A 23795-nucleotide genomic window follows, 5' to 3' on the forward strand; every position below is an offset into this window, starting at 1 on the left:
CTAATTGTTTTCTACCACCAAAAGTAGCTATTTGAAGCTTCGAAATAAAATTCTGTGTTGGTTATTAAGTGCTACATCAAGCTGGTTTGCCAGAGATTTGTACTCTGGCAAACAAGCCCCTCTGGGCTCATTTGGGAAAGCGGCAAATGGGCTGCAATTTGCCCCTTAGATCTGAGCTTAAAAACAAGCAGAAACACTGCCAAGAATTACCCTGCCCTACTGCTGACCTTCAAAAGTTAACAGATATGCAGCCAAAGCAAGATGTGGCTGTGCTGAAAGACACAATCCTCTCTTCCAGATCTCATTAGTGGTCAGGTTTCTTGGCTGGGGCAAGGCTGCAGAGGAGACAGCAGGATGAGTGAGCAGTGGTGGGGACTGTATTGCTGGTTGAAGCAGAGTCAGCAGTGCAAAGATTATCAAGACAAATAGTCCCCCAGCTAAAAAAGAAAACAGAATTCCCACTTTGGCCAATCATGTTTCTGTATTGTTGTGTTTCTTTTCTTAATTTTTCAGAAAACTAATGCTTAGCAAATACTGTTTCACTGGTGAGTGGTACATAAAACTCTCTGGAATAATGGCACAGGATGCCCCTTCTGCAGTTTGCTCTAACAGTGAGCAGTGTTTGCTGCAGACTCCCTAGACTTCTTCGCTCAAACCAGAGCAACGCATATTACTGCCCTTCAGAGCTGCGCAGCTCCATCCCCATGTATCAAACACCCTGGAAACCAATGCAGAAGGAGGGTTGTGCTGTTGCAGCCTCTTGAATGCACTGTGAGAGATGGGTTCATGCTGCCTCTCTGTTCTGTCAGCCTGGGATCATCTCCAGCAGTGAGGTACAGTGCTTGCAGGTGCAAGCAGTGCAGCTTTGCACCACCCAAAATGAACTGCACCAAACCCCATCTGTCCCTTTGCCCGCCCGACACTCCTTCTTCATTCAGGCAGGAGCCCACCAGGACCTCGAGACGTGGAACTGGGGGTGTGGGGACAGCTACTGGCAGCTGAGGATTCACCACCTTAATCCAGGGTGCACTGACTCACGGTAACATTACCTGAATGTCTGATTGCTTCGAGGGAAAGAAAGAAGTATATGAAAGTACATGTCCTCAACAGAAGTACTCCAGACCTGCTAAGCACTCAGTTCTCCTTCCCTGATTACTTTGCTTTTATATATTTATCTGTTCCTGTGATTGGCTTTATTCATGACCTTACAGAGCTTTTGAAAGGAGTCTGCTTGTGAGCCAAATGCCTTTAAGCCACTTGGCTCGTGCTAGAAAGCTGAGGGCAGCGCTCCAGCACAGCTGGGAGCCACCCAACCCGGCACTTTGGGAGCCTGAAGGCAAAGGCAGAATGGCCCCCACACGCCCACAGCAGCCCCGAGGTCGCCGCAGGGAAGAGGAGGATGCGACAGCACCTCTGCCGCTCGCTGCAGGGAGTTATGGCCAAGGGCAAGCCCTGCAGCTGGTCAGAAGTGTGTGAAGGTCAGTGTTTGTTGTTCCTCCTGTGAAAAGCAGTGTGGAACTGGGTCCACTCTCTCCTGTAAATGTGATCTTAAAAAACGATGCAGCCGGGAGCAGAGTGCTGTCTGTTCTGCCACGTGGTTATAGAAAATCATCCATGCAATCCTCACACGTTTCTTGAAATAGTGAGAGATGAGGTATACTATAGAGATAAAGATGATATAAAAACCTGACATTCACTTTGAAACTGATTCAAATTTCAGTTATCATTTGCTGCTTCTCTAAAGAAAAAAATCTCATTTCTGTTTTTTCAGTTTGGTGGATTTTTCTTAATGAAATTGCAAAATGATAACTAAGAGCTGAGGCAGAGCTGGAAAGGTTGTTTAATTTGTTATAAACTGAAGTTGTGTGCTTAATTTGATGGCTATCTGTTTACTTTCAAACTATGGGGTATGGCAGAGACAAGAGATTACAGCAGTTTAGGTTCCTGGCAATATGCTTTTAGTAAGTATTAAGGAATAAGATATCTCTGAACAAGAGTTTCACCATGTCCTTTTTGGAGGGAAGTAAGTTCCAGCTGCCCTGTAGCTCTGAATCTTTTCCTATGCAACATCCATCAGGGAAACAGAACCAAGAGCTTGGAAGTCACTTGATTAAGTATCTATAGTACATTGAGCTTAAGGGAGAATAGTGTCATCTTCTTTCAGAGTTAGACATCATCATTATCAAATTAAAAGAAAACTTTATTCTCAAAGAACAGATAATTCAGCAGTGCCTGGGCAGGCAGCAAATCCAAAGTGTCCCCGGTTTATGCTATGGACTGTATATATGAGTATCTTTACGACACTGTTTCTAACTTGAATGCAGCCTACAGGGTCTCAGAAGCTCTGCTCTTAAATGTGGATAAAATTCAGCCCAACTCTGTTTTTCCTCCTTTGACAGAGCTGATGTTTGTGCTACACATGCTGACACACTTGCTTCCTCCAAAGCCCTTCCTCTTGACAGGGTTCTCAACCTCAGAAATCCAGAGTACCTTTCTGTAGGCAGTGGCCATCCAGCTGCCAGGTGATGCTGGAGAAGTGAGGTTCTTGAGCCACGAGTTTCAATCAAGGTGTAATAATTGCAGTGACTTTAGAGGAGCCCTTGTTTTAAGCTCTGTATGTTGGTCTGAGGAAGAAATTCTTCCATCCTCATCAAAAACGTAAGTTGCGTAGTCATTGTAAATGCCAGCCACCTTGGACCACAGCTCATATATCCACCTCCTCGCTGCATGGGTTGGAATGGTGTCACAGCTCTATATGCTGATATTCTCCAACTTTCAATGTATGTATAGAGACCCGTTGATCCTGGGACTGGTTCCAAGTCCCCTGGTACATTAAATGAACTGAAGTCTCCCTGAAAATGCCAAATACATAGGGGTGGGGTTTCCTACCATAAGTTCCTACACAGACAGAATTTCTTCTTATTTCCATTCTGCTTAAGCAGTCATGGAGGTTCACCCTTAGTAGTTCCTTTTCAAACATGAGTTTCCAAGTCAGCAGAAGGCATTTCCAAATGCCAACCCCATGTGAAACATTCCTGAGCTAGTCGCAGGTGAGCTGGTGCAGCTGTACCAAACACATACCCATACTCCTGCATGAGAATACCACAACCCTGAGCTAAAAACGCTGGTATGTTGTCATGGCAGTCTGCCCGTAAGACTTATCCCTGCCCCTAAGGAGGGCTAATTCATTCAGGTTGAGCATTTCTTCAGAGCAGATACTCTGCTTGCAAGGCTGGGAACTTCTGTCTTGTTCACTTGTATTTGATCTGCTCTAAATCTCAGAATTCAGGAGCTGATACTTTTCTCACTTCTATCATCTAGTCTTTTATCTGTCCAGTCCAAGTGCAAGAATAAAGTGCCCCCAAATGAGAATTCATTGTTTTCCAAGAGGAATGTTACTTTTTTCTCTGATTTGAAGCTGTCAAGATGAAAATGTGTAATAAATTGCCATTTGATTTTCATCTAATCTGAGAATGTTCCTTTTCACAGTTTCAGTGTTACAAATACTCTGGTTTGGTTTGGTTTGGTTTGGTTTGGTTTGGTTTGGTTTGGTTTGCAGCTCTCTGGCCTACCTGCTCACAAGATGGCACTTTTACAAAATGGATAAGAAATATTTCTGGGTTTATGTAAAAATCTTTTTGTAGTTGCTTTGTTCATACATGGAAGCTTGTTGTTTTTAAAATCCTCTAATTGATAGAAAGGATGCATACATAGGGTTGGATTTCCTCCCAGTCATTATCCATATCCCTCACTGTCTTTGAACAAATAATATGTAAATAAAGCTGAATTTTCTTCACATTACCTTCAATAAATGGGTTTAAACCACCACAAAAATCCCATAGTTCACCTCTTTCATTCTAGTAGTTTTAGGACAAATACAGCAGATTTAACTTTAAGCCTCCAAATATCTCTGCTGACAATCTAAGGTAAAGTTCTGGTTATCCAGTCCTTTACATTCCCTGAGGCTTGCAGTTGCTATGGTTTCAGAGATTTCACAGGAATCAAAACACTTTGATAGGTGTCAGTACAAGTAATTATCTTTGATAAATGATTTCTCTGATCTGTAGATGTCCTGACAGAGATTGCCCCATAGATGTGCTGACCAAACAAGAATTGTCCCACATTTATTCATTTCTTCCTAACTCCAGAAACTGTCTGGGGCAAAGATGAAAAATTTATATTGAAATTAAAATTAACATATACATCTAACATAACTATCACATCTTCCTGGGGTTTCTTGCTGTCTGCAGTTCAGTTAGAAGATGTGAACACGAGCCTCACCCCGGCTGCAGTACACCTGAAATCCATGGTGCAGAGGCAGTTCTAGCTGTAGCACCAGAGTCGGCGTGAGCAGAAGCAGGGAACAGACACAGGTCAGCTCTGCAGCCCTCGCACTGTAACTCCAGTGTTTCCCGCAAGCATTGGGCTGCACAGTGTTCCTGTCTACCAAATCCTGCTTGGTTAAACCACAGCTCTGGCTGCAGTCCTAAGCAGCATGAGCTCTGAGCAGCACGGGCTCTGCGCTCCGCAGGGCACCAGCCATCGCCCCAAACCCTTCCTTGCTACTGGTCACAGTTGCAGCCACCAGCCTGCAGGGATGCTAACTTCATTGCGTGAACCACTTTGCCTAGGGAGCTTTGGAAGGAGATGCCACCAAGAGGTTCCACTACCACAGTCAGAATGCACTGTAATTTTTGCAAGTGTAGTTTTTAAGGATAAATGCAAATTGTGGTCCTTTTGATGTCCAGTAATGAACAGTACTTTGTGCTTGCAGTTATGCCCATCAAACAATGACAAGGAATATGCATTTCATGGAGGGTAAGTTGAAACAGTAAAAAATCACTAAGTGCTCCTGACTTACTAAGCAGATGGAAATCTGGCACTTTACCTGAGACTTGGTTCCGGTCCGGAATAACTCAGCACACATCAGCAGTCGTGCTCTGCTAGCTCTCAAAGGCGTTAGAAAATGGGACACTGTAGAAGTGGAATGCGCATGGAGGGCAGGACTGAAATCTTACCTCTGGGGACAAATCTCCATTAGTGAAGCAGGGAGAAGCTTTCCTCCTTGACACTGAGATAAGTTACAGGATGAATTATCTGTCTTCTTTTCATAAACAAATGGAGATTTTTCAAGAAATAAAGTACCTTTGTCTCATGAAAGTAACATTTGCATTATTAAGTGTGGTTATTAAATTGAATAAAGCTTACCATTTTATCATCTCTTTTTTTTTTTTCCCCCAGCTTAATGGATTTCTTATGGCTTCTAGTGATCCATTCTATATGAACTTTTCAGATCTGTTCGTTCCCTTCTATACTTCAACAGAAATTAGGAATTACCACTATGAATTTACACTTACGTAAGCCTTAAAAAAGAAAAGAATCAGTCCACATAATTTTATTTAAAGGCTTCCACTGTGTTTATATTCAAATATTTTTCAATTCATCACTGAGATGCAGTGCACATATTGAATAAAGCTGTTATACTTGATCTATAAATAATGACAGAAATTGTTTTGCTCTAGTATTGATTAAAAACTGACATTCACATTTATGAAGCTGTTGGGTTTGCCTTCTCAGAGTTAATGCCTACTTTATAAAAATAAATAAGAGATGTAGCTAAAAGTGGTTTATCTACAGAATGTATCTGCTTAAGCAGGTGATTTGAACTCAAAAGTTTAGCTATGAACCAAACCCTAAAATTTTCACCATCTTTAAGACACTATTAAACAATTACCTATAACAATATTTTTTTCCCCTAGTCACAATATTCTCCTGTATGAGGATGGTCATGCAGTTGTTGCTGATTTTGGAGGTAAGGAGTTTTTATGGAACATTGATAAATTAACCTCAGATTCTCTAAAACTAAACACATCCTGGCTAAGAAAATGCTGAGGAGGTTGCTCTTCATTTTGTTATTATGAGAAGACACAAAAGGCTTTTCAGGTTGAGAGTACCCCTATTTTTTGTCTCATCCTAGCTTAGCAGGTGCTGTGGAGTACCCCACTGTTTTTTTGAGAGGAAGCACAGATGGTATATATAAAGAAATTCTTTACCATGAGGGTGGCAAGGTGCTGGCCCAGGCTGCCCGGAGCAGCTGTGGGTGCCCCATCCCTGGCAGGGCTCAAGGCCAGGCTGGACGGGGCTTAGTGAAAGATGTCCCTGCCCGCAGCAGGGGGTTGGACTAGGTGGTCTTTGAAGATCCCTTCCAACCCAAACCATTCTTTGATTCTGTGATTCTGATAGCGAGATGGATGCATCTCAGTTTGAGTAAGTTCTAGCGGTAGGTTAGAGGAAGAAGCTGAGTGATAATGCCTGTAATAGATGTGCCCTCCTTTTCCATAGCAAGTGCTCAGGATCCAAGGATGGTGTTAATGTGCAAGTCTGCCTGCAGGCAGCCAAGCCCCATGGCAATAGGCCAGGTTTATTTCATTTTAGTTAAAAGAGCAGAATGTAGCTTGTTATTTCAGTTATGGACCTTAGTAACTTTGTGTTCAAAATTAGACTACGCTATACTTCTATGAATCTTTATTTCATGCATTTTCTTGGTGTTTATCAGTCAGGCTCCATGGGAACACATTTTTGATGGTGCCAGGTGGAGTTCAGGGAGCTGGGTTTGACCTGACTCCTCAGGAACTACTTGGCTTAAGACACAGCCATGGTCACTGCAGTATCACCACAGATGTGATCAGTAGGGATGCGTGAACGCCAGCTTAATATAGGAGGAAGGTGGTGGCAGCATGACCATATCTGTAAGGGACCCAGGGCTGAAGACCTGCTAAAGCAGAAAGAGCACAAGGCTTGGACCCCATGGGAATAGCTATGTCTTGTCTGCGGCGTTCTTCATGATATTTGTATTCACGCAGATGCACACTTAAGTGTATTTTTCTGGTATGTCAAAGGCATTTCAGTCCTGCCTGGGGACTTACCTATGTATCACAAAATGTAGCATATACCACCCTCACTATATTCATGCAGAGACATTAGATAAAACTGACAGGCTTCTGTGGGACTGCATTTTAATACAGGGCTCAGTGACTGACTGTTGTAAATCTAGATACAGTTGTATGAACCAGTACAAATAACCATGAGGTCACGAATTCTGAGCTGGATCCTTGCTGCTGTAAACTGCTATTAATGTCAGTGGAGCTTTGTAGATCTATGCCAGTGCTGAATTTGACATGCAGGTTTCAGAAGCCTCGTTGTCTGTACACAGCCTTGTTGAAAAACAGCTATCACAGTTCTCCTGGACTCTAAAAACCTGAGAGTTATTTAAAGAAATAAAAAATATGACACTTTTTCCCTCAAGACTTTCATATAATAAAGTGGGTATCTATTGGCTTCACCGTAATTATTTTTTTTGTTCTGTGTGTTTCAGAATCTAGATTTTTGCAGTCCCTGGATGAAGACAATATGACAAAACAACCTGGGGTTTGTTTCTTGTTTTGTTCCACATAATTAATATGAACATACAGGCAAACGTAGTTTAGAGGAAATGACATCTGAAATATTTTTGTTGGAAAAGATGAACTGGTAAAGTATTTTATCTCTCAATATTTCTTTGTGGCTTGTTTTTTGTTGGGTTCTTTTTCCCCTTTAATCCTCTTTAATAGCAGAGACAAGTGAATATGTAATATCTGCAGCAGAAAATAATGCTTATAAGGTTGGTTTTGGAGCTCTATTTTCACCAAATCCTTAGTAAAATGTTGGGGTTTAATCCATCCTGCCCTACTCATGTACACATGTTGCTGGCAGGTGGTTCCTATTTCTAATAGGGAATTAGTTTTTTACACCAATTTTCTTTCAGAGTTCTTTTCTCCATTGCAAGTCTATGGCTTACAGCCAGCCAGCTTTACAAGACAGTATTGTTGTTTTCATAAGTTTTAGTCCAGATGCATTCTGTGCGTCACTCCATGGTCATGAAAGGTTGCATCATCATAATGATCAATTGTGGAGTAGCATGAGTGATGCTAAAACCAGCATTTGCAATCATCTTTTTAACAAATTGTAATATGCACTCCCTGTGTGAGGAGTGAATACTGCTGCTGCAGACCTGGGTCCTCCAGGGTCTGATAATGTCACACTGAGAAGGGCTGTCATGTAAAGAATGTAGATTAAGATACTGAGGTGCAAGGAATCTGCAAAAATACCCTGAATTCATCACTCCAGTGAGAGGCTGGCTCCTTGTGAAGCAGCCTCAGAACTGGGTTTCTGCAGAAAGCAGTGAGATCCCAAGAGAGGAGGCACCAACCCAATGAGTTGTCATCAGTTTTTCCATCTAGCCACTGGAGCAGTACTTAGTTGGTACCATATGGCATGCTTGGACCTTATGATTTGGTCTCCAGACTTTGAGGCTGGGTGTTCTCCTTTTATTCTATCACTATGCTCATGTTTAAAGCCTGATCAGTCTGGCTTTATGGGGTTGAGGCAGCTACCATACTAATGCTGTTATGTATAATGCGCAGTAATATGTTACTTGGATTTTGCAAGCTAGGTGAAAATTTTTCCTGGCAAATTTGCCAGTTATTTTATGGAGCAATGGAGGCAAGGAACTAAGAAAAGAAGGGAAAACAAGCATACAAATACAGGAAAAAATGCATATATGAGGAAGAAAACATTGATAATGTATTATTGATGTTTCCTGATGCACAGAACCTACGCTGGATGGCCCCTGAGGTGTTCACCCAGTGTACAAGGTACACCATAAAAGCCGATGTTTTCAGCTATGCTTTGTGCCTCTGGGAGCTGTTAACAGGTGAAATTCCATTTGCTCACCTGAAACCAGGTAAGATGCTCAATGAATTAATATTTAAATTTCTCTGAACTAGAGAAGTAGCTACACGGTGTAATATTAACCAATAGTTTACTGGCTTGTTATTGCATGCTAAGATTATGCATTCAGTGAAAAGCATAGAACTACCCCACTATAATCGTATATATTACTTGTAATAAATCTACATAACTTACAATTCCTTGTACAGTTCTAGGGTTATGAACAACTCACTCTAACTGTAGGCCTTTTGTCTCATGTTTGTGCTGGGATTGTAAATCCATTCCTTGATAAATCTCCTCCTTGAGCCTATTCTTGTGTAGGTTAAGAAAGCACCTGAAAACAGTGGTACCTGATTTTTCTGACAGCAAATCAACCTTTCCAGGACACAGTTTTCACTCCCTGAGATTTTGGCACCTGGTTGTCTGCCAGCAGTTGTTAGAGGCCGAGAGTGCCGTGGGATGGGGAAGAGCCAGCGCAGGTCATGAGGGAGGTTTTGGACACCCATGCCACCAGACACCAGCTGCTGCAGCCCGCCGTCCCATGGTTGGGGTGGATCTGTGGCCATACTGGTGCTGCGCAGCCCTCTCCGCGCAGGAGGAGGCCTGTAGCGACCTTACTGAGACATTTCACTCCAACAACCAAAATAGGGGGATTTTTTGTTGTGTTTTAGCTGCGTTTGGGGTGCAGAGGGAACAGCTGCTGCAGGAAGGGATGCACAAAGCTTTTCAGGTGGATTTCAAATAGATTTTCTGATGTTTAGAGAAAGCATGGCCTATGGAAGCATTTTGACCTTGAAAAAGGTGAATTTCTCTTAGTTTGTACAAATGTTTATGCCCAAGCAGATTGTAAATATTGGTAACAATATATAGTCCTTTGGTGCTCATGCAGCTGTGTGTCTGCTTCTATCTGTAGGTCTAATTCTGTTTCTTAGGTAACGACCAATACGCTATTCTCCTATTCAGTCGATTGCTTTAAAAATTGCTCAAATACTGAATGAAATTGAATGTATTTTTCTTATTAGGCCATTACTCTTAACTTTTGAAAGTCATTTTTGATACATGCAGAGTCTTACTTATTAATTCCTTCCTTGATCAGTTTTTTTTGTTTCTGTTCATTAAATATTCACTTTTCTGATATTTTGATATTATACCTCTATTAAATTCCTTCGGATGCCTTTGCGATGTTCAGAAGGTCAGCCTCTCGCATGCAGAAGGCAGCTGCCATGAATATCATTGGCAATTAGTGTGCCAGCTTTGCGTATGACCTTCTACACTGTATTAGCTGATTTTCATATCTCTTTATTTCTAACTGCTAAAGTGATGCAGAAGCCAAACATCTGACTCAGTTCCACTTCAGGCTCTAGAAATAATGTTTCAGTTCTGAATCACTTTTGTGTTTCTGTTCCTTTTCCATTGGTATTTTTTTCATGGCCATTTAACTGAAGGTCAAACCCTATGTTCTTGGGTGCAGTTCTAGTACACAGTCATCCATAGTGTCACAACCTTCTGTAAGGTTACCATTTCTAACATTAATCTCAGTTAATTTGGAATTAACTTTCTACTCTGTTCAAATTGTAGTCTGGTCTAGATAGGACTAGAAGACTCGAGAGGAGTTAAAGCTCACTGGGAACATCATAAGTGAAATAAAAGGCAAAAGGCAAGGAATACTGTTTCTTGCCACAATTCTTTTTTTTTTCTTTTCTTTTCCTTTTTTTTTTTTTTTTTTACTGGATTGCATCAACTGAATGATAAGGTCCTTTTATCCTGACTTCCATGGGCTTGCTGGCTTTTCATTTCTGTAGGTTTACAGAGAAGTATTTTCTGTCCCTTCTTTCTTTGCTGAGACACTCTGTCTAGGGAAGGGCTCTTTCCTTGTCCTTCACTGTAGTGATGAGTTCTTCCTCATCTCCAGGTCACCAACAGTTTGTTTGAATCCTGTTAGAAAACACATTTTCCAAAGACCATGTTGGTGCCCACAAACATGGGAATGCAGTTTTCCAAAATGCTCAGTTTTGATCTGGGTCTGTTCTCCTTCAACTGAGCCCATCTAGTACCTAATTCTGGTCCTCTCAATGGCCTAAGTAAGTGTAATTTTCCCCTTTCCATGGATAAGGAAACTGAGACTTTTTACAGGGTCAGAAAGCAGGTGATTTTTCAGTCATGGTTTACAACTAATTCCTCATCTCTGTGGTACTGTTCTGCTTGTGAAAGACACAGTTATGCATGAGAAAAGATACTGAATGTGCACATCTGAGTTAGATATATATATATATATATATTCTGCAAAATGCAGCTTTGAGGGTGTTTTATGTTTTATAGTCTATATAAAATTCCCACATTTAAGATACATGTTCAGGTAATGACTATTCAGTTAAATACAAATCCCATATTTTTTCTCAAAGTATGTATTTCAAGGTGAAGGATTTTCTTTGTGAAAAACATGGATGTTATCCGCAAAAACTAATTATGCATCACTTTTTTTCTGGCTTATAGTTATCTTTGTGTAGGCTTAGAGGTCCAGGAAGCCATTCTGGTGATGTTCATTGAAATAATTAGGTGTTGAAAGGAATATATGATTATAAAATTTGATTATAACAAAAACTAGATGTTACCCATTGAAATAAAAGTAGTTGCCCCGTTAAAAGCAGTTCCATGTTCTCTGCTGAATCTAGTACAGTATCCAATTACATAAGGGTATGCTTTATACTGAATAAGATATCCATTCTTCGGGTTTCTATTTGATGAATATGAATAAACATCTTTAGAGGTATTGAATCAATGTCACTGCTTAATTTATCAAATAGAACATCTACTAAAACAGGTGTGTTCCCCAATTAAATCACTTCATCATTAAGTCAAGCATAATGCTTGTCGAGGTGCACATCACGCAGTCTTGCAGAACCAAAGCCTGCAACATAACTTCTGGTTAGTAAGGAAACCTACTGAATGTGCTCAACAGTCACCTGTAAAACGGACACGGTGAAAAAAACATAAATAATGATGGTTCTGAGAAGTAACTGGAGAATGCAAAAGTGAGTATTTATTAAATATAGAGATTACTTCTTTGCTGAGGTTTTCACATTCTGGGAGTTTGCATATACTTCAAACATAGCAATGGGGCAACAGCTGATAGTCAATCGTGTCATTATCAGATCATTACATTGTTAGGGCCCAGGCTACGCTGCAAATGCCTTTCAGGTCTGTAGCCAGTCAGGAAACAGTCAGGATTCACATGCAGGCTGAGGCTGCATGAGCATAAATACATGTGCACAGAAGGCACAAGAGCTGTATTCCAACAACACTGCATCACCTCGGCAGGACTGTGCTTAGGTAAGCCAACAGAGAGTGGCTTTGCAAAGCAGCACATGTGGGTGATGTGTTTGATCTTTGTTGTTGCTGTTTTCCTTTGGGGATTTTGTGGCTGGGAAGCAGGCTCTTCTGCAGATGCGTTGACATTTGTTGCCCACTTCCTTGAGCGGTAGTTGAGGTGATTGGGTCTGTCACCAAATTACAAACCCATGAATGGTTCCCAGGCTGATCCCATCCTGTTTTCCTGAGAGCCATGGCTCAGTTCTCTACTTGTGTGTTATGTGCCTTTTGTATATGTTTGCACAAGGCATGACTGCAAAGGCATCCCTCTGTGCTCTGGGCACAGTCTGCACATGGAAGTAAAGTTGGCAGTTACCTGGTGTACAGTCTTCCATTTAAAAGTTGTTTTGGAAGGCCCAGGTGGCAAGAGGACACCCTCTGATACCTGAACATCCTCTTCCTTGGCCCTTTTCCAGACGGCATTAAATTCAGACCTGTAAAACTGTCTGCACATAAGCTTTGGGTAGTGTTTTGGGGGGGAACACAAAGATATAGGTGTCTGGAAATTGCAGGTGTGAAACTAGATTCAGGAACTGAACCACTGCCTCCTACATAGCAAAAAAAAAAAAAATATGTAAAGATGGCACTTGCACAAGGAAATGGCATGTTACAATTATAAATATACATATGTCCAATACAGGAGGATGTTGATTAACGTTCTCAGTTGTTCCCCTGATCTATAAGCAAGAAATAGGTCTGAAATAGTATTTTCATAGGTAGGTGGTCATTGATTCCTCTCATAGTTTATAGCTGCTCTGACCCAGAAGAAAGGCAGGATCTGACCAACCAGTCAAACCGTAAAATACTCAGGCTATCACATAGTACAACTGGAAAGCATCACTAAGTTCAGAGTTTTGGGATGACCCAAACTTTTTTTTTTTCCTCATTTTTGTGAAGGATGTATTCTTGTCATTTAATTCAGCCATTCTAAAGTACATTTTAACAGATATTTTTTACCTGAAGGAAAAACCTAATGATGGTGACAGGAGAGTCCGAATGACAGTGACACAAACAAACTTTGTAAAGTATTACAAAAGTACACAGAGGCACACAGTTTGCCTTCTCTTTTTCTAATCCTGACCCTGTTAAACTGATGGAATAAATCCTATTAACTTTGGTAAGGTGAGATCTTGCCAGTAGGTAATACGTCACTTACATTACCTTTGGCAGAAAAAAAATGGAGCATTTTTCATTGCTGTCTTAATCGGATTTGCATTTGCCCTCTTTTCATAGTGTCTGCTAGGCAAAAGAGGAATCCGGTAGTACCTGAGCCACGCCTTCAAAACCTTGTTAGGCTGGAATCAAAATTAGGCAAACTGTTTGCCCTTCCTGTCTACATATAGTTACAATATCACAGGATTTATCTGATATTAACGTTCTGAAACATCATTATGCAGACAAAACCTGCAATGAGGACAGACAATGGCTGACATTAACCTATTCTTACGAGGAGTGCTGTGATGAGAACGGGATATGGTTAAAACAATCAGACCATTCCTATTACAATCTCATGGTTGCAATTTTACAGTTCCCTGCATATCCCATATACTCTGATCACATCGTTTTAAAGTGTTGGGCAAAGGATTTTACTTAGGTTTTGATATTAGTTCAGAATACATCTGCTTTGACTTTAAAAAAATCTTACTGAAAGGAACGAGAGGGATTAACTCTCATTTGTATTTAGAGTCACTAAATGTGTACACCTAATTAGGAATACATTTTGGCAATTTTGTCTCAGTCAGTAGTGGCTTTTTATAGTAGTGGCATTTATAAAAAGGCACTCACTAGCTTTTTACTACAGAAACACTTAGAATTAATTTTTGTCTTAGACTGTAACAGAGCTAGCCTTGGGTTATTGTAAGAGATCTGAGTCTGTTACCAATTTATCTGCAACTGGAGTTTACCTGTCATGCTGTCTTAATAATGAAGATAACAAATTTTTTTAGAGTGAGTTGAAGGTTAACTCATTTTTTTTCCCCAAAGGCTTTTTTTTTTTTTTCGTAATAGCCTTTAAGCTAAATTAGTCGTCTCTACCCATGCTTAGTCTTAACAGCAGCGCGTTTCCGTTCAGGGTTATGGCCTGCCTTAGCTATCTTTACAGACAGCAAGGATTGAAAAGCATCTTTTCAGCTACGAGTCTTTAGGGGTTTGGTGGTTCAGCATTTCTGTGCCTGCTGGGGTGTATTTCAGTAGCAAATAGGCTGTGTTTTCCTGGGAACGTGTGTGATTGCTGGTGCTAACAGGTTTCTGTCGGGCTGTTCGCTTGCAGCGGCGGCGGCGGCAGACATGGCCTACCACCACATCCGCCCACCCATCGGGTACTCCATCCCCAAGCCCATCTCTGCCCTGCTGATGAGGGGCTGGAACGCCTGTCCCGAGGTGAGTGCCCCAGCCTCCTGCAGCTGCAAAGGCAGCAGGAAAACGGGTATTTCTGCTTTGGCCACCAACTTTCCGTCTGACTTCACACGGCTTTTCCAAAAGCCCTGGTTTCTGAGGCAGGTGTCACTGCAGGAAGCCCCAAGACAGATAACGGTGTATGCCAAAAAATGCAGAAGAGCTGGTGAATTGAGGAAGAAAGTAAATTAACATTTAGCTGTTCAACCGCGTGTTATTTATGTAACTTTGATTTTGACTGTTACTGAGTGAGTAGAAACTTGCTGCTCAGACTTCTGTAGGTATTTTCTATGGATTATTGATTTTTTTTCTACAATGAAAAATAAAATCTGTACCATCACAAAGAGGAGCTAAGCATACACCCTGGAAGTGTATAAACCTCTGTGTACTTTTATACCATGTCCTGAGGCTATTCCCTGATACAGTAATAGGATAAAAGCACAGGAGGTGTGTAGAAGGCAGAATGACCTGAAGACAATCAGAAATGCTCTCACTGCTGTTTCTGGCACATTGCTGCAGTCCCTGTTCCTGGAACAGCTGGGGGTAGGACACAGTCGCATGGTTTGGGTTGGAAGGGGCCTTCAAGACCACCCAGTCCCACCCCCCCGCCCCGGGCAGGGGCACCTTCTAACAGCGCAGGCTGCTCCCAGCCCCATCCAGCCTGGCCTTGGTCAATCAGAAGTTATGAGAAATCCTGTTCCTGAGAGAAATAGGGATCAGTTTGGGGCCTCTTTCTTCTTCATGGCAGCTGTTCTCAGTTCATAATACCCAAATCTTCTCAGTGGTTTGTGGGTTTCTTTCCTAAGCTGCTTTAAGACAAACTCTGCTTACTGGTCTTGTGTATGTGCATTCCATGAAAAACCACTTACATATATTTACTCATCACAGTGGTTTTTTGCTTTTAAAGCAATATATGTTTTTCCTCTCAAACACAGAGTAGATAAGACCAATAAGGACACATTGCCTGGTCCAAGACACAAGTCCTCCTAACGTAATCTTTTAGTGACAAATTTTCAGACCCACAGACTTGGAAGTTAAGGAAATAGTTAATACTATTTTGGATCTGCTCAGAATTCCTCCTCCGTTAAAATTTAGTTTCCTAGCAGCAGCTCTAGCTAACAGCTTAGAGAGCATGCAGTGTCTGGTTATGGGATTGCCACCCAGCAATCTTAAAGGCAGCCTACCAGGCTGTGAGTGGAAGGGCCCCTGTCCTGGAGAGAGCCCAGCATCAGTCCTGCCACTAAGAAGGTGTACCTGAAAAGGTACCTGTGCTTTACGACGGGAGGAAGACCAGAAAACTGCGCAAGCAATATGAATTTAAGATAGAATTTAATAGATGCAGGTATAAAAAAAGATTTTGTACTTTCCATCAAGCAAACAGTAATAATCCAAGCACAGAAATGTTTTAAGTACTGCAGCTTGTACGTTACAGAGAGCAGATGTGGTTTTGAGAACTGTAAATATAAATCTTTACATTAAAGTCATTTAATACTATATGTTCCAGCTCATAAGCACCACAGGCTGCTCTGGTCAGCAAACTTTTCGTGGTTTATCTTCCTCTCACTTTTATTTCATGTTGTTCTGTTTGGCTCTGACACCACCAGATGTGATTACCAAAACTACTATTCAGTTGGGTAAAATTTCTTGAGCCGAAATACCTTTACTTTTTCAAATATTTTAATCAAAAACTATTTTATGGTTTTGGATTTGCTGAAATTTCCCACCACAATGATGCTAATAACTTCCAGAAAAACTTGAGCAGTTTGTCTGTAGAATTGAAGAAAGAAAATGAGCACTGTTGTGAAGGTTTTTTCCTCACTTTCTTTTACCTCCAAAGGTGATGCATTAGCATATTCCACAGATGGTGGGTACAATATAGCTTTTGCAGTGCAGTTTTCAGTTTCATTCATTTTGCAAAGAATTAAAGGCACCTCATTTTCTGCCTCAAAGCTACTGACTCCTGATCCTGGTAATAAAGCCTCTTCACGTTCTTCCAGTGGCATTTCAGCTTCTTTGAGTTCCTGGCTGTCTTGATAATGTCGATTGTTTTTAAGGTCTGGCAAATCCTAAGTTTTCTGTATGCACAGCACTGTTACTTTGAAGACTGGTATTACCACCCAATAATGCATTTCCATTTTCTGTAGGACTAAGGATGCTGGCTGTACTAGGTGGTGTAACTTGGCACTTTTTTTTATGGTGTTGGTATGTTTTGCTCTTCACATTATCCAAAATTTGTAGCACGTTTTCTGTTTTGGTATCTGAGATTATTTGTGTGTCTGAAAAATAATGTTTTCAACTTCAGCTCATTTTCATTAAGCGCCATTGTGTTTCCTCTTTTCTCTAGTTTTATTCAGTCACCTCCAGTGTTATCAGTCCTATTCAGGTTGTCTGCAATATCGATTTCTTCTTTGTACTTCTAGTAAACTGCCGGTTAACCAGAATACTCAACTATAAACATGGCAACTCTTAACAGTGTTCATTTGTGTTGTTGTACCATTCTTTGCAGAAACCTGGGCCACAGCAGCTGAATTGCAGGATTCAGAACAGGCAGGCCTCCTGGTGAATGTTTTCATGTGCTTCCCAAATCCTTGACGTTTCTAATACAGTTACATTTTTGCTTTGGATTTTGCATTACTGCATTTGGCTGAAGTATTGTGCTGTATTTTTAAAAAACTAGTCCTATTCTCTACCCAGTTCAATGCTAGGATTTTTTTTCTTCTGAGTTCTTTACCACTCCCGTCTCGTTAGTGAGACCTGAAGAAGAAAATGCATTTCTTTCCTGTTTTTTAAATATCTGTGCACGTGTAATCCTGTGGCTTCCCTCACATCATCTTCATTTCCCTCTGTGGGAAATAAATTCTGCAATTCAGAGTTGAAAATAGGAGAGAGACTTCTTACTGTCTCAGGGGATGAAGACAGAGGTAAGGTTTTTGTTTTCTTTAGGACTTCTGCCTTTGGACCCTTCATCCTTCTTGTGTCAGAGAGACTGTGGGGAGGATGTTTAACATCCACTACCAAGACACTGCAAACTTGACAATTTTCTAACATCTAACACGATTTGTTACAATAACTGCACTTCCTGTGGTTTTGCTCCCAGGTGATAGCTGCTTATCACAACATGCAGAGCAACACTTTTGGGGTAAATCTTTTTCTTAATGGGTATTAGTGTGCTTACTCGTGATTGCACAAGATCTGCTTTATTTTTATTTCTCTTGATTTTTATTTCTGCTTTCATCAGTCGTATATTCAAAACCACTGACAGATTTCTCATGTTTTCATTCATCAATTCCTTGTGCTGGTGACTGATTTTTTTTCCTATTCCAGCTGTTCACTACAGGCCAGTCCACCTGGTTGGATTCTAATCCTGGATGCAAATTAAATTTTGTAGTCAACAAGTCATGGCCCCTTATTTTCATTTTACTTTTCCATTTGGCTTCATCTTCTGTCACCCAGTGTTGACTTCCAGGAAGATCCTGAGTGGAGACTGTTTACTTTTCCCATTTGTTATTTCTGAACTTCTGTGTCTCCCAGTTTCACAAGTAACCATTTTGGGTTTGATGCCAATGTTTTGGGATCGCTTTTCCTGTGATCCTGTCTCACAGGAGCCAGTTGCCCATCCCCTTTGCTAGCTTAGGTACATAAAAGCTGCTGTTTCTTGGCATTCGTTATTATTGTTATACCAATTAAATAACTGTTTATTTATAAGCTGTGATGCTTATATAAGTAGTGCAAAAAAGCCTCTCTAGTTGCAGCGTAGCATCAACAACTTCACATTTTAACCCAGGAAGGATAAGATGCTATCACTTTAGGGCACTATGGAGACAACACTCTCATGTTACAGCCGCATTGTATAATGTCCAATAAAACTGGTTTGAATTTTAAAACCTTTCCTGCAATACAGAGACACCAACATCACCAGGAGCCAGGACTGGGGGTGAGGTGGGTACAGGAGTGCAGCGTTTTAATCCCATTGCTGCCCAGTGCATAGAGGACTGTGTAAGGATGCGTCATGATTCTGCTGACTCATAATGGCTCTCATTATGACCATGAAAGTCTTAGATGTTCTCAGGCCATCCTGGACAAAGGTACTGCATAGGGAAACCTGTGAAGATTCAAGGTCATGAGAAAGTTTTGGCTAAAACTGTGTGCTTTTTTTAGTTTATTTATATCAAATAATGAAGTTTGATCCATGAGGTGGCCTGAATAGAGGACAGATAAACAATGTCAGAGCAGGTACTGTTCTGTCTTCCGTATAGTTCCTTTGGCATCTGTATTTGGGAGGGTTGGGTTGGGGGTTTTTTTCTCTGTAACTTTTTCCTACTTGCAGCGGCCCGCAGTGGTGGGGTGATAGATTGGACCAACCTGGTATGGTCTTCAGAAAGAAAGGAAATGACATAAAGGGCAACATTTTCAGAAAGTTCTGTGCCTCACCATGAAAAAAAAGATTGGGGAGTATAATCTGATTGAAGGGACTTGGACTCATAAGCACTTAATTATTAATAGCTTGGACTCATTAAGTTTGTAAAAAAACCTCTAGTCTGCAGCTGGATGGAGCTGGGCATTTACATACATTTTTTTAAAAATCTCATTGTAAATATTAAGGATGTGTTTGATGAGATACTGCTGCGTAAGTGCTTTTGGAAGTGCAGCTGTCATGGCAAATGAGTGGCCACTTGTGACTCAGACAGGACGTAGGGCTGGGTGGGTTTCCCCTCTGCTGATGCAGCCTCAGGAGGGAGGGATGCCCTGTCCTCCTCCTCTGACCTGCGCACAGACTGGAGTGCTGAGAGGAAGGAGCTGGTGGTGGTGCCAGGGAGGTTGTGGCTGTGGGCTGGATGCTCTTGTGCTGCTCTGTGAAACCAGAATGGGTAATCTGGGGGTGCTGAATAGTAACAGTCAGCTTTATATGGCACTCAGAAAAAATGTGCAATGCAGTGAAAAGGCTGCAAGAACAGTCTGTCTATTGCTCTTTTTTTTTTTTTTTTTTTTTTTTTAACATGGTAGAAAGATACAAACTTTTAAGGATGGTTGAACATTGGTATCACTTTCTTGAGAAGGGCACTTTCAGGGGAGGGATTTGCTCAGAGAACGCAGACCCTGTCTGGGGAGAAGGAGAGAAGAACTAAAGAGAAATACAGGAAGAGGGATATGGAATGGAAGAAAGCCTTGCCTCAGAGATGGTGATGCAAACTAAATTATTTTCTCTAGCAGAAATTGTTTTCACTTATGTAAAAACTTGATTTTTATACTGCTTTCAAATTCAAAGTAATGTAGTTCAGTGAGTTATCTGGGTTCCTTTCAAAAACACACTAAAAATCTTTTTTTTCAGCATCTCTTTGACAGAAGTTCCTGATCTACTCCATCATCCCAGTTACAAAACCAGGGCATATTTCTTGCTTTTGTTCTCAAGAAGGTAGAGGATCCCCTTCATGATCCCTTCCACAAAGAGTATTGCAGAATGCTGTGATAGTACTGTATTTTTCTAAAGATAACCCCACTAGTGTGAAAGTTATTGAAATGCTCTTGTCCTCAATGGCATGCTGTTACTTGGGAGTACAGTGCATGTGTGAGTAACTTGAGTGAGTGTGAGGGGGTTTTTAAAGATAACTTTGCTGATTAAAAATATCAATCAGCTTTCTGAAGGGTACAGTAGGAAAATCTTGAGTTTTGTACTGTTTCTCTGCTTTTGAGTCACACCAAATATACTGCTTTCCTGTCTCTACCTGATGTTAGTCCAATATTATCCTCTATGGATTCTACTTTTAACCTGACTGCAAGGTTGGGAAACCACGACAATCTCCTACTTGGGCCTGGTCATCACTGCTTTGGTTTTTCTATAGCCACATGTGAGCATACAGGAGATATAACATATCCTTGAATTTTGCTTATAGCTACTGATTTACTCAGATATGTCCTCATTAAATGCATGACAATAGAAAATCAAACTTTCCTTCTGGATTTTGATTTCATTCTGCTTCTCACCTTACAGCCCTTCTGTTCTGTTCTAGAAGAAAATATACCTTTATCAATCTTTGAAAGGTCATGCAGTGCTGTAGTCTGTAAATCTTCCTTTTGGCCCAGACTGCTTGGCTTAGTATCAGCTCCACAGAAATCCTCTTTCGGGGTTCTGGTTCATCATTCACAGACACGTTTCTGTAAAGCTCTTAAAAGCACAACTCCATCAACACACGCTTGAGGCATGAGAATGAGCCACTCTGTGTGATGTGTCCCTCTGAATGCTCCTCAGCAACATCTGTTGGCACGTGGACATTTCATTTCCCCTTAGCATTGCATGAGGCCCATTTTCCCATGAAAAGTGGCACGTTTCTTGGTCAGACCCAGCAACAGACATGACTATTATCTCATTTTCCTGAGCTAAGCAGCAGTAACAGGGTCCCACAGTGAGGTAACTTCTTGGCTCATGTTCACACTGGGATGCATCTGGACTTTTCTGGTGTGTGTTCATTTGCTCTACCTTGTTTCAGTTTCTAGGTAAAGAAGGCCAAGACAAGAAAAACTCCTGTTACAAATAAAAGACAAAATTGCATACATAAGCATATTGTTAGGAAACTATAAATCTGAAAATACTGTGATAGTTTCCAGCCACTGCACACCACAAGAAAACTGAGAGAGAATAGTAAGGTCAGTAAAAGTCTTCTGCCATATCACCTCACAGGTAGCACAATGCACGCATCTCATCTTGCAATACTGGGTGAGACTTGGCAGAGCAGCCTGTTGGATGCAGAGCAGTGGCAGCTTTGCAGGCATGTTCTGCAGCAGAGCAAAGGTCCCATTAGTGCCTGACAGTTAATCACCCAATGGTGACCCCACAGACTTTCTCCAGATGATGACGCATTCAGGGGTCAGATTGCATGAGCAGCAATAATAAATGAAAAGCCATGATTAACCCAAGTGATAGGGAAAGATAAAAGCAGCTAAGAAAACAACCATTAGGCTCCAGGATGGGTTGTCATGTTTTGGTTTGCTTCCCAGCAGTCTTTGTCCAAGCATGGACTATGCCTAACCTTTCTGCATCTGCTCACATGAGATTTCAGCCTTAGGTGATTTGACTGCAGGCAGTGGTATGGCTGCAGGCGAAATTTTAAGCTATAAGAAAGAGAGTATGTTCAAGGATGGCTTTTGGCAGCTGTACAGAATTGAGGGTCAGCACACAGGAACAAGTGTTCCCACACTTCAGCAGGAGAGGGAAATGTAGGTGATAGGTGTGAAGTGTTATGTGGGATTTGAGAAAAGAAAACAGTAGCCACCTCAAGAAGCTAGAAGATGTGACAGTGACAACTATGCACACTGCCTGGGGTGTCACATTCAAAACCAGCACTGAATATTCACTGGTGTCTCAGGTGACTCATGTGCTGACCAGGCAGTTGCACTGAACCCCAGGCAGGGAAACCACTTGTGTCAGGAGTCCAGCCCTTTTTCTTCATCCTGTGGAGTCTTTCCGTGTTGTGGAACTGCTCCTTTTTTTTTGCCTGGGGCACAGAACATCCGTGAAACACCTCTGACTTTTTGTAAGTGTCCCCTAAGGGATGCTTAAGGCATTAGTTTTTTACAGAAGCAGCTGTAAAAGAGAAACAGGAACATGATTTACAAGTTGTAGAAATGTTCTGGCTTTTGATTTCTGTTTCCTATCATAGCTTTAAGCCTAAAAAGATCATATTTGTGATCTTTGGAGCTGGCAAACCATGTTTTTCAATTGTTCCAATGCAAAAAGAGTGGTTCTTTTGGATTATTGGGGGGGGGGGGGGGGGGAAATAATTTACTCTTTGGTTTTTTTAACTTCTGAAATCCCAGGAACATGTCTGTTCCTTTGATTAATATTGCTTTATTCAAGGAGTACTCGTACTATGTTGACAGTTCTCTAAATAACCAGTGGCAAACACATTTTGTGTACTAAAACTGAACAAATACAGTCAGCTGCAAATCTTTCCCAATGGCCTGGGGACAGCTGTACTTCGCAGAAGTCACAGTCTGGTGCCCTCTGGTTCTGTGTCTGCTGGGACAGAGGAGGGGTCACTTACAGGACTCCTTTCCATACAGGGCCATTCCAGCTGTGGCCTGGAGAATGTCAATGCATGAGCATGTGGAGAGTCTCTTGGACAACCACATGTCAAAGCATTAACAGCTCCAGAGGTTACACCAGCTCCCCCAAAACCTACTGGTAACTGTGATTGTGTATCCTGGGATGAGACCAGGAATAAATACATGGCAAGACTCCAAGCAACCATTAAGAGCAGTCCTGTGGAGAGAATGCAGTGTGGGCAGGTGGGAAGGGTTGGCAGTCACAAAGTTCACACATGCTGCTTTGCCAGCCTCAGATGGCAAAAATGCTGTTCCACACGGTCCCTGAGGGAGGAGGGCAGGAATTAATGCTGTAGATCCCCCTCGTGCTGAGCTGCAGCCTCTGTCAGTGCCCAGTTCTGTCAGTCTGTCCAGCTGCATCGCCCTGCATAATCTGCATCTTGCCTGGGTAGAATTGCAGGGACCCAGCCCTCCTCCAGCCTCTTTCTTCATCGAGGCACTCGACCATTTATCAGACACATCGTGTAATTCCCCTGTGCGTCTATTAGATTTTAAATTGTTTTTTTTTTTGCTATACCGTGACATGACATACTTGTTTGAAAAACTGAAAGCCATCTGTTCTGTTATATTTCGAAGTGATTACATTGCTTATTATTGTTATCACTGCTGGTTTTTTGGGATGCGTTTTTTTCGTTGCTCAGGGAAGTGAGGAAGCAGCAACACTGAGAGCCAGGCAGCATACAAGCCAATGCTGTATGCATTTCACACTCGTGGCTCGCTGGGAATGGCTCATTCTCATCAGCTACATCACTGCTAATCCTAAAATGGGCCTCTCCTATTCCAGCTAAACTCTTCATGGGTCTTCCTATTATTTCAGTTTTCCCTCTACATGACAAGGAATTTAATTTTCAGATGCTTAAAATAGTAAACACAATGAATATTTTTTTTCCCCAGCTGATACCCTGGGAATTTTCATGTGGGACTCTGATTAATGTTGATAAAGACAAATCGCAGATATATGTTACAATTAATAAACTCTTCTTTAGGGTAGAAAGTAACTGTACTGTGAGTTTCCAGACTGTGTGCTGCATCTGCTGTAACTACTGTCTTCTGGACGCCAGCAATGTCCGCAGGACAGGAGTCTGATTTAACAAGGAGTTATTGCAGTAAGGTTGCTGCTGTTGCACCTTGCTCACATGCTGTAATTGTGACTGGTTTTAACG

The 23795-nt window shown here is 41.5% G+C and overlaps 1 protein-coding gene across 1 annotated transcript in view; it reads left to right on the forward strand.

The window, feature by feature from the left end:
• Positions 1-23795, forward strand: part of TNNI3K (TNNI3 interacting kinase) — a 93691-nt gene that overhangs the window by 50856 nt on the left and 19040 nt on the right. The window contains exons 18-21 of the mRNA XM_055815003.1: positions 5760-5812; positions 7376-7428; positions 8650-8782; positions 14408-14517. Of these exons, the coding sequence (XP_055670978.1) occupies positions 5760-5812; positions 7376-7428; positions 8650-8782; positions 14408-14517 (349 nt within the window). The remainder of the gene's footprint in view (positions 1-5759; positions 5813-7375; positions 7429-8649; positions 8783-14407; positions 14518-23795) is intronic.

This window comes from Falco peregrinus, chromosome 10, assembly GCF_023634155.1.
Source record: "Falco peregrinus isolate bFalPer1 chromosome 10, bFalPer1.pri, whole genome shotgun sequence".
NCBI lineage: Eukaryota > Metazoa > Chordata > Aves > Falconiformes > Falconidae > Falco > Falco peregrinus.